We start from the raw sequence: 14,592 nt of genomic DNA, 5'->3' as shown, positions 1-14,592 counted from the left end.
TAAGAATCCATTGTGAGAAAAGTATGGTTTTAGAACCATGTCATGAGGAAGAGCAATTTATAATATATAGAGATAATTAAGTAGCAGTTTTGAAAAAAATTTACATTTTGTCATACTGAAAATAAACTTCAAATGTGTAAGTTAACCATTTTAAACTTACAGAATTGCCAATGTGAATTGATTTTGTTTTGAGATAAAGTGAATAATAGCTCTTTCTCAGGTTTAAACAAAAAACATAAAGAGATGGCTTAAATATATATACTTTTCATATAATGAAAAATAACAATGTAGAGGGAGAGGTATCATAGACAAGGAAAGGTAGTCATTTTTGGTTATGATAAAATGCTGCTATCATAGTGTATGAGAATATCATTTCAGATTTTTGAGAAAATTTAAGTTCCTGAGTAAAAGATTGGAGAAAAGATATAAACATTAAACTGTCACAGGGCAATTGATAATAAACAAAATACAGAAAAATGTTTCTCCTTATTTGTAATCCTGGAAATGTGTCTTTAGGCAATTTTGAAATACTATTTTACATTGGTAAATATTAAAATAAAGCTATTTTTCTAAATTATTATATCCAGTGCCATTAAACATAGCAGTGATTTTTACCAATAGGTTCAGAATTGTTGACTTCAGGTGGTTCTGAATTAGCACTGCCTTTTTGGAAAACATTTGACACTTCATAGCAAGACACTTTATAATGTTCCTTTCAGCTAATGAATTCATGCTTAGGGACTTACCTTAATGTCATAATTAAATAGAAACAAAAATGTTCATTATAGCATTATGTATGAAAAACAAAAAATCAAATACCGAACTTTGGGAGAATGTTCTTTTTTGAGATGGGGTTTCACTCTGTCATCTAGGCTGGAGTGTAGTAGCACGATCTCAGATCACTGCAACCTCTGCCTCCTGGGCTTAAGCTATCCTCCTGCCTCAGCCTCCTGAATAGCTGGGACTACAGGCATGCACCATCACACCCAGCTAATTATTGTATTTTTTGTAGAGATCTGATTTCACCATATTGGCCAGGCTGGTCTTGAACTCCTAGACTCAAGCAATCTACCCACCTCAGCCTCCCAGAGTGCTGGGATTACAAGCATGAGCCATCACACCCAGACAGGGTAATGTTCTATAAATGTTGAAGCTATTAAAAAATTTAAGTTTGGGCTGGGTGAGATGGCTTATTCCTGTAATCCTAGTACTTTGGGAGGCCAAGGTAGGAGGATCACTGGGGGCCAGGAGTTTATACCAGCCTGGGCAGCATAACAAGACCCCATTTATACAGAAAAATATATAAAATGAGCTGGGCATGGTGGCATACACCTGTACTCCTAGCTAGTTTGGAGGCTGAGGTAGGAGGATTGCTGGACCCCAGGAGTTGGAGACTACAGTAAGCTATTAATCACGCCACTGCACTCCAGCCTGGGCAACAGGGCAAATCCCTGTCTCTAAATAAGTAAGTAAGTAAGTAAGCAAGTAAATAAATAAATAAATAAGTTTGAAAACAGTGTAGAAACCTGAAGCAATGTTAAGAATTATATCTACTATTTATATATAAGTCTGGATATATAGGTGGTATGAAAAATGAATATAATTATAGTAAAGTATTAGAGAATATTGTGATTTTTTTTTCTTAGTTGCCTTGCTTTTTCAATTAAAAAAATTAGAGGAATATTAGAAATGAATTTAATAATCCTGGAAGATTAATCCCTCTTTGTCAACAAAGTTAAATGACTAGAAAATAAATTGACTTGTGATGTTAAAGTGTAATTGAAATTCAGTAAACTTTAGGAGCCAGAAACCTTGAAGACTGAGGTCAGATATATTATACTCGGCATGTTAAAATAATTTCCTGTTTCATCAGGGTTGGTAAGAAATGAATAAATATTCATAAGAAGGATGTTCATTTGAATATTCAAATGAAGCCTAAATTAGCAGGAGAAGGGAAACCTTTGAAGTTTATTAACTAAATTTTAATTAGGAAATAAAATGGTTTTTTAGTAGTTAAATGATTTAGTAGTTTGTCTTTGATTTAATGAATATGTTAGGAATTTTAGTTTTTTAAGATCTTAAGACTTTGTAGGGGGCTGGGTGTGGTGGCTCACTCATGTCTATAATCTTAGCACTTTGGGAAGCCAAGATAGGAGGAGCACCTGAGCCTAGGAATTTTGAGACCAGCCTGGGCAGCATGGCGTGTTTAATGCCATGTAACATGTTTAACCTTGCTTAGATGTGATTATTAATATGAAAGAGAGGCCTGGCGTGGTGGCTCATGCCTGTAATCCCAGAACTTTGGGAAGCTGAGATGGGCGGATCACCTGAGGTCAGGTGTTCAAGACCAGCCTGGCCAATATGGTGAAACCCTGTGTCTACTAAAATTACAAAAATTAGCTGGGTGTGGTGGCACATACCATAGCTGGAATCCTAGCTGCTCAGGAGGCTGAGGCAGGAGAATTGCTTGAACCTGGGAGGCAGAGGTTGCAGTGAGCCAAGATCGTGCCATTACACTGCAGCCTGGGTGACAGTGCAAGACTCTGTCTCAAAAAAAAAAAAAAGAAAAAAAAAATTAAGGAGAGTTTTCCAATTTGTCCTGCCATGCTCATTAGCTCTCAAATATCAATTCAAATTTAGTTGTACTTAGAAGTTTCAGGTATGTTTTCATTCTTCATAAGGTTAGTAGGGGAGGACAGAAGCTATTATATCACTTCTTTCTGAAAAATAGCAGGTTAAACTACAGTATTCATCTGTTCCCTAATTATGATAAAATCTAACTGAGTGGAACAGAGAATTTTCTGGTATCACTGATTTTTTATCATTAATTTTTTTGTAGAGACAGGGCCTCTACAAAAAAATTTTAAAAAATTAGCCCACACCTGTGGTTCTAGCTACTTGAAAGGCTGAGGTGGGAGGATGCATCAAGGATGCAGTGAGCCATTTCCTACTTCTTTTAGCCATATTCTAATTTTAAGGATCATCAGTTTTAATTTAAATATGTAATTCTTATTCTGTTGTCATATGATGATATTTTAAAAACTAAGAATGTAAAATGAAAGTAAATCAGAAGTGTATTATGTGGAGAATGTGGGAATGATTCTAAAAGTCATACCACCTTTTGGAGGAACCATTTTGGAGGTTTCTAATGTATTTTGACTATATCATTATTCAGTATGCATTTGGCTGGTTTGTTAGATGGTTTGGGGTAACTAATAAACTGCCTTTTTTCTAAAACTAGCATTTTTTTTTATAAAATAGAATATATTAGATTCTTATATTGCTTTCCTACTCTTTAGTGAAAAAAGAAACCAGATCTGTTTTTTCTTCTGACATTGTTTTTCAGTTTCTGCTCTCTTTTCTTCAAAATTCAAGTTTATGCTTTTCTTTCATTTTGCCACCTATTTATATTAAATGTCTCATTTGTCTCTCTTAAACTTATAAGTAATAATTATGTAATTTTATTTATTAAGCTTATTATGTGATTGTTGTGTAGACGTTCAGTCCTTCTACTCAGGGAACACAAAATATAAGAAAAAAATTCAGATGCTTGCCATGAAGTATTATGTGAGTAGGGAACTGGTCCTTATTATCAGGAAAACACCTCTAATTCTCTATGTTTTCAGTGTTTTCCTACTTATTTGAAATAGTAAACAGATATGAATCTTTTAACACACAGATATACACATCCAATAAAAATTACCTATCCTTTTTTATAAATAGTAGCTTATTTTTATGAAAAATTTTTGTGTGCTAGTATAGATTGACAATATGGAAATAAAATACTGTGCTCTGAAGAGTTTTCTTCCAAGACAAACCTTCTGTGTACCTGGGTGAATTAGCTTGTTAATTTGGAGCATACATAATGAGAAGCATCTTCTTGATGCTTTACAGGAAAGAATTTTAACTCTTTTCCTAAGTAATGGTGTTAATTATACCAGTAATCTCTAAATATGTTCCCTTTGAAGCAGGGGACTGAAATTTTCTAGCCCCAAATTTTATTATTCCACTTCCAGTTTTTAGAATTGAAGCCCAAAACACCGATGTTATCATTGGTGGGACAGTGTTAGAACTAGGACCCAAGCTTTTGTAAAGATACTATATATTTTGCATATTATTTTGACACAGAGATTGCTTCTAATATCAATTGAATCCACAAGAAGTACCCAGCAATTCTGCCTGCCCTTCATCTTTACTACATAAATATATCCCTTTCTTGTTGCTAAAAGTCTTGAATATTTTTAGAGGCAGAAAGCATATAGTTGAAAATGTATTAATACTAATATAGTTCCATATGAAAACTAAGGCTCCTTCCCTGCTAACTTGACCAGATAATAACTATTTCAGGCTCTGAGGGCACCTGTAAATTAATTCACTTGCCAATTGTGTACATTGTGTCAGGACAGTGTTCCTGAGTTTTAAATTTACAAAGATGAATGATGCGTGGTTTTGCGCTTGAAGAGCCCACAGCCAGAAAAGGGTAATAATAAATGATAATTTGAAATATTGTTCTGTGAGCACGTAGAACACAGTGCTCACCTACCTCTACTTGTGGGTATTCAGTGAAGGCTTGCTTAAGAGTGATAGTTTAGCTGGATTTTGAACAATAGCCAAGAATTTTCTCTATGAAGGAGGGTTGTAGGGGAGAGTCCGGCTAGAGGAATTGTTTTGTGAAGGAATCATGGATGGTTGGTTTGTATGGCAAAAGGTAAGATTTCACTTGGCCTGGAGTTGTGGAATATGGAAACACAATAATAATTGAGTGTAAATTGTGAAAGCCCTACTCTGCTGGGCAGTATATTGCAGTAGTTAAAAGCATTGGCTCTGTATTTGGACTGCTTGAGTTAGAATCTCACTTCTGCCGCTATTTCCTGCCTGCCCTTGAGTAAAACTTACTCTTTGTAAGATACAATTTCTTCTCTATAAAAATGGGGATATGATAGTACTTTCCTTGTAGGATTTCTCTGAAAATCAGAAAGTATCCATTGTAAAGCACTTAGCCTGGTGTATATTTAGTACTTAATATTATCAGCTGCTGGTTTTTGTTTTTTGATTTATTTTTTAATCAAAGATAAGGAGGTTAAGTTTTAAATGTTGTTATAGAATCTGACAGAATTTAAAGATAGACTCCAGGAAGGACAACAAAAGTTAGGAAAACCAAGGAAAAGTCGATTATAATAATAAAAGAATGACAATATACTGTAAATGAAATACATTCACTAAAATTATCTTATTAAAATGTCTTGTTTGTTTCATTTGCCACTGTGAATGTTTTATCTCTATTATAATAGCTCTTTGAAGACCAAATTTTCCAAGGATTTCTTTTCAAGGATTTTAACTAACCCTATCAAATGGTCATACTACAGTCAATAAACTCATCAATCTGCATTGCAAAACAACTAATGTTAAAGTCTCAGCTGTTATAAATTTTGAATGGTTATAAAATTTTTTTATCATATACTTTGAAAATTCTATTCTATACTGCATGCCTCAGACAGCTTTCCAGTGTATATTAATGGAGCTAGCCAGACAGCATGTCCTTTATCATGAGCTGATAATATAAAGTCAGAATGTCAGTAAGTTAATGTAAAAATGGCCAGGAAGTTACAAGATTCTGTTTGAAATTGCTTTGGCCTTTGCATTATATTAGTGTTTTGTTTATTGAATAAAGTCAGAATTTGCATTAACTGTGAAAAGATAGAAGATACTTTTTTAGAAGCAAAACTTTGCAGCACTTGCAAGCAATTATGTTGTTGGGATAAGCATTTAACTTTGTATATCCATTTGCTATATATGAAAGTCAGCTGAACAGATGTATTTTTTAAAAATCTGGCATGGTGTTAGGACTAAACAGTTCATTTTACTGTAATATGTAACTGTAACATGATCTAAATGAGTCTACTGCAGAAGAGAGACTGTCCTAATAATGTATAAACTCTTACTTAGTTAAGTGTAATGACATAGAGCCAGTCTTGATTATTCAGGAATTATTTATCTAGTTGAGGTGTCAAATTAGGTAAATATACCCCATCATTTTTTTTGTAGTGGATTAATTTTTGCCTCTTTTAACTTTAATTTACAAATTTTATTTTGCTTTTGTAAACTAAAACAATCTTATTTTTTGGCAACTTTGGTTACAGTGAATACTACCAATTTAATCTATGTCTTTAAAAATTCTCTTTAGTGCCCCAGGTTCTTCAAAGCTGCACAGCATTCATTGAGAGATATGGCATTGTGGATGGAATATATCGCCTTTCTGGTGTTGCCTCCAATATCCAGAGACTACGGTAAAGTCTTATATGGCATTTTTTTCACTCCTATTTAAGTAATTAAAATGAAAATCTTTGAAAAACTCATTCACTTACTTTGATAACCTATTCTTATTAAAGATAGTTTAGATAAAATAGGAAATAATATCCATGTTATTTTCTGCGTATACTTTTCTAAATGGCATTTTTTTCATCTGTAATATCAGATAATCATTCACCTTAATCTCTTCAGTACTTGTATTTTGCCTCTTTGTAATGATTGAAGATTTTAGCAAATTGAGTTTGAGCTGATGACAGCCGTAAGAGATAAAATTTGCATTATAATAGAGTTATTCTTTAGGTGTTAATTAAAATGGAAGGTAATGGAACATTTTCTAATCTCCTTTGACCCTGATTCTGTGTATATGCTCAAGTATGCATCCGTACATATCCTCCCCAAATCTTCTCTGAGACAAAAACAGTGACATACTCTGTGCCAGCAATATTTTATTTTTGCTTAATCTCTTGAATTCTAGTCTATTCTTGATATGCCATTATCTTTTGTTTTGTATTGTGGTACATGGTAACTGCCATTATTCTGTAGGGATTTTAATATTTTAAAGAATCACAGAGCCCATCTCAGTTTTTGGGAATACATGCTTGAAAAATACATAAATTGGTTCTTGTACTAAAGACAGTTTTAGTCTTCAGTTTAAGACAAAGTAAATCCCATATTCATATTGTACACACACATTAATCCTCTAGGTAGATGATAAGTGGTCTCATGCCTGTGGATTAATATTAATTAAATTCCTGGAGAGTGAGCTTAATCTGCCTTAGTATTCTGTATACAACTTTTATTTTACTCATTCTAATGATACAGATTTTCCTGCTTATTAAAATTTGTTGTTAGCTAGGTAGGAATAGCTTTATGTTGTTTCTGACTTTTTTAATCTGCTTTAAGAAAGCATTCTTGTGTCATATAATTTGTACCTGCAGAATTTCTGCTTATAATTGTTCGTGGATCATTTGCCATTCAACACTAGTCTCTAGAATTGCCAAAATAATTGGATATTCAAATCATTAGCAATTAGGAGTCCTGTTTTCAGACCGATGTACTGTAAGAGCTGTTCATTCATATGTATCTCAGAGGCCATTGTCCATTTTAATGTTAAAACTGTGCCCTTAATTTCCACATAGAAAGGTATCTGTCTTGTACTAAGATGTCCAGTTGTTGCTCAAGTCCAAACATGACTTATGTAAAGTATAATAAATGGAAGATAATAGCAACTCACTGAAATAGAGCTAAACACTTTTGGGGCCTATGCTTTCTGTTTTTAAGACATATATTGCTTTCCTCAGTCAAATGACTTGCTTGTCCTCTTCTGTCTATATCAGCCATGAATTTGACTCTGAGCATGTCCCCGACCTGACAAAAGAACCATATGTTCAGGACATCCATTCTGTGGGCTCCCTATGTAAGCTGTACTTCCGGGAACTCCCAAACCCTCTGCTTACCTACCAGCTGTATGAGAAATTTTCTGTGAGTACAGGCTACTTTTGAATCTAATTCTTTGTGGAACTTTGCTGTGCTTTTGTTCAAAACATGAACGTTGGTTTGGTCACATGTAAGAAATAGTTCTATGACTAAAATGACTTCTTAAAAAAACAAATATTGCCAGTTAGTCTGTGGTCTTTGCTGTACATTGTCATTCTGTTGCTTTCTGACTTTGACCTGCTAGTCTTGTTACCCTTAATACAGATTACTGTCAAGCCTTTTAAACTTAGTTTCGTAGATCTCAGTGTTCACAAACTGCGTGGAAACAGTTGACTTCCTTAATACAATGTTGTGTTTCCTCACCATTTTGCATCCAAGAGCAAAGTGAGTTGATCTCAGAGTGAAAACTGAATTGTAAGTGAAGAACTTTCATTTTTACCAACAAAGCTCACTAGTGTATTTTGCACTGTGACTGTTCTAGGATGCAGTTTCAGCAGCAACAGATGAAGAAAGGCTGATAAAAATCCACGATGTCATCCAGCAGCTCCCGCCACCACACTACAGGTCAGCCACTGTGGGTAAATACTAGGTGGAGGTAGGAGTTGATTGACCTGTAAACAGTTTTTTTTTCCTTTGGATTTCTATTTAAACTTCCTTGGAGTTCTAATTAAATTTCCATTTTTAAAGAATGGATTTGGATTTTACTTATACATATATAAACACACACATATAGTGTGTGTGTGTGTGTGTGTGTGTGTGTGTGTGTGTGTGTGTATGTATAGATATTCATTGGTCCTTAGATCCCCAAGGCCTGGCACACTGCTTAGTATCCTATAGGTACTTAAAGGTTTAATGAATAGATGGATAGACAAATGGATGATAGACTAAACTTGGAGATTTTTTTCTTTGTTTTAGATTCTTCATTGGTTTTGTTGTTATTGCTACTTTTTAAAACATAATTTGATTTGTGTGTTAGTTTGAACTCTTGGAAATATTTGTGGTTATGTCTGAGAAAACCAGAATAAAATTGAAGATGACTTTGCCAGTTAGGGAGAAGAAGAAAATGGTTGAAACTAGATTTTAGTATGCAAAGAAACAAAAGATACATTTTAAAATTTCAATTGTTGATAAATTAAATTCAGCAGATGTTCTAGTAACATGCAAATTAATTTTTTTTTTTCAAAATGACATTGCTTATATATATGTTTTAAAAATTAGTACTTTAGGCCAGGTGCCATTGCTCACACCTGTAATTCCAGCACTTTGGGAGGCCAAGGTGGGTGGATCACCTGAGGTCAGGAGTTCAAGACCAACCTGGCCAACGTGGCGCCACCCTGTCTCTACAAAAAATACAAAATTAGCCAGGCATGGACACAGGTGCCTGTAATCCCAGTTACTCAGCAGGCTGAGGCAGAAGAATTACGTGAACCTGGGAGGTGGAGGTTGCAGTGAGCCAAGATCACACCACTACATTCCATCCTGGACAACAGAGCAAAACTCAGCCTCAAAAAAAAAAAAAAAATCAGCACTAAATCAACCCAACATTTTTAATCAATACTAAAAATCAATAGATATTTTTAAATCAACGCTATGGATACAAGTGCATGATAGTCATGACCTAGGAGGTAACTTAGTAATTTATTGTCCTATTGATAGAGTCCATCTGAAGAGGAATGTGATAAAATTAATAAGGTCTAAGAACCCATTAAACAGTGGAAGAAAAAAAGAAAATTGAAGAGTTGTGGGGAGGTAAGCTCAAAGAAAGTGAGATATTTAGCCCTGAAAAGGCAGGCTGGAGAGACGAATCTGATCAGTATACAGTTATTTGAAGAATGGGAAGAAGAGGACTTTTTATCAACTAATCAGAAAAAGTAACCCTAGTGCCATATAAAAATTATTGGATTTGATAGACCTGAATCTGAATTTCCAGATCCATCACTGATCACCTATGTGACCTAAGAATCAATCTTAATATCTGTGATTAGAATACAGTCAGCCCTCCGTATCTGTGGGTTCCACATCCATGGATTCAACCAATCATGCATCAAAAATATTAGGAGGGATCTGTACTGAATATTTACAGACTTTTTTCTGTCATTATTCTATAAACAATACAGTATAGCAACTATTTACATAGTATTTACATTGTATTAGGTATTATGAGTAATCTAGAGATGATTTAAAGCATTTGGGAGGATTGTGTAGGTTATATGGAGCTACTACAACATTTTACGTAATGGAATTGGGCATCCATTGACTGTATTATCTGTGGAGGGTCCTAAATCAATCTGCCATTGATAACCAAAGGACAACTATACTCATCTTCTTAAGAGGATTTTTTAAATGATAAAATGTGTGAATCAGCCTGAACCCTGCTATTTTTGTTTCAAATTAAGTGGAGCAAGATGGATGGTTAGATTTAAGCCAAGGTCTCTTGGTAATTTTACATGATTTACCATGTAAATATATCTTTTTATATATTAAAAAAGTTATCAATATGACATGTGTAGATAGCTTTAAAAAGCCAAATGGCATGCAAAGCTGACAGTGAGAAACAGCAGTTACCAGCTGCACACCCTCCATCCCAACTTCCTCTTTCCCAGAAGTTATTACCGTCAGCTCTCTCTGCTGGAGTTGACGCCGCTGTTTCTGATAGCATGCTTATTTATATTGCTGTGTGTGTATTTTTCATTCCTTGACAATATTTGTTGCTTTCCTTTTATGGTAAATGAGGAATTAGCTCTCTTGCAACCTCCTCTCCCCAATACCACCACACAAACACATGCTTCCCCTTCACTCATCTTCATAGTCTAATTATATCAGCATTTGGAGTTAAATCAGTATTCGGTATCTCCATTGTAGTAACTGTCACTGTTATTCACAACTGCACTCAATCATATACTAGAATTGTATATCCTTCCTGGCACAAGTTTTTGGGTTTTCTGTGAATTCATTGACCATTTTTGGCTTGCCACATTTCTACTTGTCACTTATTTATCCCCCAGACTCTCCAACAGAACTATAACCTTTTTCTCAGTATGTTCAAACATATCAATCTTAGTCTTTTTCTTAATGTTTTTTCTTCCTGAAAACATCCTTTTTAGGGCCTTCTGTTCCCTAGATCCAGGCTGATTGTTCTCTAGATCTACAAGTAGGCTGCCAACCCCAACCTTAACCCTCTCCCTGGAATTCCCTTCACCTTCTTTGTGAGTTAGATTACTTCTTTTCTGGATATCTTCTTGTCATCTTCCTTGTTTTTATTACCTGCTTTTGTAGTATACATCTTTGATGTCTTTCAGAGGAAAGGTGTATAGGAGGTAAATTTTTTGAGACCTCAATATCTGAAAATACTCTTCTTCTATTGTTGAATTCAGTTGATAATTAGCTGTATACTTTCAGTGTACAGATTATTTTTCCCCCACAATTTTGATGGTATTGTACCCTTGTTGTCTACTAAAAAATGCTACAATACAGTATTACTTTATTTACTTTAAGTAATGCTTTAAAGTAATGCAGTAAAGTCTGGTACTAGTGTGCCATTTTTTATATGAACTGTTTTGTTTTTATCCTTTCTGGAGGTTTTCCAATTTAGAACATACCTATTGGTCAGCTTTTACATTGACGTAACTTGGTATGGGTTCTTCTTCATTCTTCACTTCGGGCACTTTGATGAGGCTTTTCTATCTGGAAATTTGTTTTTCAGTTTGGAGAAATTTTCTTGTACTATTTATTTGATGGTTCTCGTTACAATTTAAACCCCTTCCTCTATTCTCTTCCTGGAATTATTTTAACTCTTGAACTAATCCTTTTATTTTTACATTTTCTCTTGGTCACTTTCTACCAATGGATGTTCTCCATTTTCTCTGTTGACTTTTAAGAATATTTATTTCTAAAAACTCCCTCCTTCCCTTATTTCTCAGAATATTCCTACTTTATAGCATACTATTCTTATTTCATGGATACAGTCCCTACTCTCTGAGAATACTATTAGTAATTATAGGTTTTGTTTTGTTTTAAATTGTTCTCTGCTCATCATAGCAGTTGATTTTTACTCATTTTACGCTTCCTTTTTTGGCTGCAAAATGACCCTTTATAAAGACTTTGCAGAACTTTCAACTAAGGTTTCATGGAGACAAGCAAGCAAAAATGATTTTTTAAATCATGTTTTGTAAATGTTGATAGCATTTAATTAATATGAATATAACCTTTCATAAACAGTTATGGAAACAATTCACTTTAAGTAAGCTTATAATTCAAATGATGTTAGCCAGAGTGTTCAGGGGTGCCAAAGAGAAACCTATTAACTATAAAAACTTAGTATGCCCTGGCACCACTCAGTTCATTTTTCAGAAGGACTTGAAAGTAGTGGTTAATGTTGTGAGTGAATTAAGAGAATATCAGTAAGAAGATACTCTGTCATATACATATAAATGTATATACCTCCTTCCTCTAATGTGTTGTATATTTAATAGAATTCATAATATTTTTTATATTTTCTCATATAGTAAAGTGCATATACCTCTTGCTATATATGTTTACATAAATCCATCACTATATGTATTATCTGTATCTCTTGTTTTATATTATATATGTATTTATTTTCTACTGTATAGTACATTTATATCTTCTACCATATATAATATCTAGATATTATAGGCATTGTGATATAGGGACTCTGGAGCCAAACTAACCATATTAGCTTTGTGACCTTGGGCAAGTCCTTTTGTCTCTCTGGGCTCTGTTTCATCATTTGTAAAACAGAGACAATAATAGTAACTTTCTCATAGGGTTGTGGTGAATATTAACAAAGGAGCACTTAGAACAAGGTCTATTAAATAATAAATGCTATTATATGAACTAAATGAGTTTGCTGCTATCATTGTTCTTATCTCCTGTCATGCATACCCATCTATTTACTATGTGTTAAATCTGTAGATACACACACCCTTGTTTTTATATGTGTGTGTATATATGTCTCCACTACTACTGATATGTATGACTTCTCTACTATATTATGTTTATCTACTCCATAATTATTTATATTTCTCCTTCCATAGTATATATTTTCCTATATTATTATAGGTATTTCCCACATAAGTAGGTATTTCCCTTCCTAATTATATATACAGAGCTCCCTTGCCTTCTCATCTTCCCTCTTGAACTTATATCCTACTTTACTTTTTTTTTTATATATACTGTATTGCCTATTCAATATACAGATGCTTGACTTACCATGACACTATGTTCCAATAACTTGAAAATATCGTAAGTAAAAAATTCATTTAATATACCTAACTGGCCAGACGTGGTGGCTCACGTTTGTTATCCCAGCACTTTGGGAGGCCGAGGTGGACGGATCATGAGATCAGGAGTTCAAGACTAGCCTGGCCAGCATGGTGAAACATGTCTCTACTAAAAATACAAAAAAATTAGCCGGGCAGGGTGGCACACGTCTGTAGTCCCAACTACTCGGGAGGCTGAGGCAGGAGAATTGCTTAAACCTAGCAAGTGGAGGTTGCAGTGAGCTGAGATTGTGCCCTTGCACTCTAGCCTGGGTGACAGAGCAAGACTCCATATATATGTGTGTATATATATATATATATATATTTTTTTTTTTTTAATTGAACCATTGTAAGTTGGAAGACTGTGTGTGTGTATGTCTGTGTGTGCACTCAGAAAACAGTAGGGAAAAATCACCTAGCAACACATTACACTGTGGAGTATTGGTGGGTTTGCTCTTGTGATGGTGTGACTGCCTGGGAACTGCTGCTCCCTGCCTCTGCCTACCTTCATGAGAGAGAATATAATACCACATGTTACTAGCCTGGGAAAAGATCAAAATTCGAAGTGTGGCTGGGCACAGTGGCTCATGCCTGTAATCCCAGCACTTCGGGAGGCCAAGGCAGGCAGATCACTTGATGTCAGGAGTTCGAGACCAGCCTGGCCAATATGGTGAAACCCCATCTCTACTAAAAATACAAAAATTAGCCAGGTGTGGTGGCACACACCTGTAATCTCAGCTTCTTGGGACGGCTGAGGCAGGAGAATTGCCTGGACCTAGGAGGCGGAGGTTTCAGTGAGCTGAGATCGTGCTGCACTCCAGCTGGGCAACAGACGAGTTAAAAAAATTTTGAATTGTGGTTTCTGTTGAATGTTTGTCACCTTTGCACCATTATAAACATCAAAAAAATCATAAATTGATCCATTGTAAGTTCTGTATACAGTCTCTCTAAAACATAAGGTCCTTGAGGTCATGAATTCTGTTTTGTTTATCACTATATTTCCAGAGTAGAGTCTTGCAGATAGACGTTCAATAATACACATTACATACATGTTTTGTATCCTCTGTATACTATTTTATAGCTAGACTGTAGACACTTACATGTATATATCTAATATTATCCTCTTTGCTTGTCTTGTAATATACATTATATTACCTATATGTATGTTCTACCTGGATTATATACATTGCCTACTATTACTATGTACATGTATATCTCCTACTTTGTAATGTATATAATTTCTTCTTGCATAACTCTAGCTTCTTCAATATAACTTATATATGTGTGTATCTCCTACTTCATATATCTTTTGCTATAGACTTTTTATCTAAAATTTTAACATCAACATTTCTGAATTCCTTAGATGTTCTTGAAAAGCATAATTTTCAATAGTGGTCTCTCATTTGGATATGCCATATATTATTTAACCTTTCATAATTTGCATATTTAATCTACATGTAGTATGAGGTATTTTCTTTTCCCTTTTTTTTTTCTTTTTTGAGACAGCATCTCACTCTGTTACCCAGGCTGGAGTGCAGTGGCACAATCGTGGCTCACTGCAACC

The 14,592-nt window shown here is 34.5% G+C and overlaps 1 protein-coding gene across 5 annotated transcripts in view; it reads left to right on the top strand.

Annotated features, from left to right (window-relative positions):
- The window catches only part of ARHGAP32 (Rho GTPase activating protein 32), a 202,262-nt gene that overhangs the window by 167,812 nt on the left and 19,858 nt on the right, over positions 1-14,592 (top strand). For all 5 annotated transcript variants that reach the window (XM_012470116.3, XM_012470115.3, XM_012470117.3 and 2 more), the window contains 3 exons: positions 6,185-6,287; positions 7,647-7,791; positions 8,228-8,310. In XM_012470116.3, coding sequence (XP_012325539.1) covers positions 6,185-6,287; positions 7,647-7,791; positions 8,228-8,310 — 331 coding nt within the window. The remainder of the gene's footprint in view (positions 1-6,184; positions 6,288-7,646; positions 7,792-8,227; positions 8,311-14,592) is intronic.

This window comes from Aotus nancymaae, unplaced genomic scaffold (assembly GCF_030222135.1).
Source record: "Aotus nancymaae isolate 86718 unplaced genomic scaffold, 86718_ANA_hifiasm-v0.15.2.pri h1tg000012l, whole genome shotgun sequence".
NCBI lineage: Eukaryota > Metazoa > Chordata > Mammalia > Primates > Aotidae > Aotus > Aotus nancymaae.
This window is presented reverse-complemented; position numbering and strand designations above follow the sequence as displayed.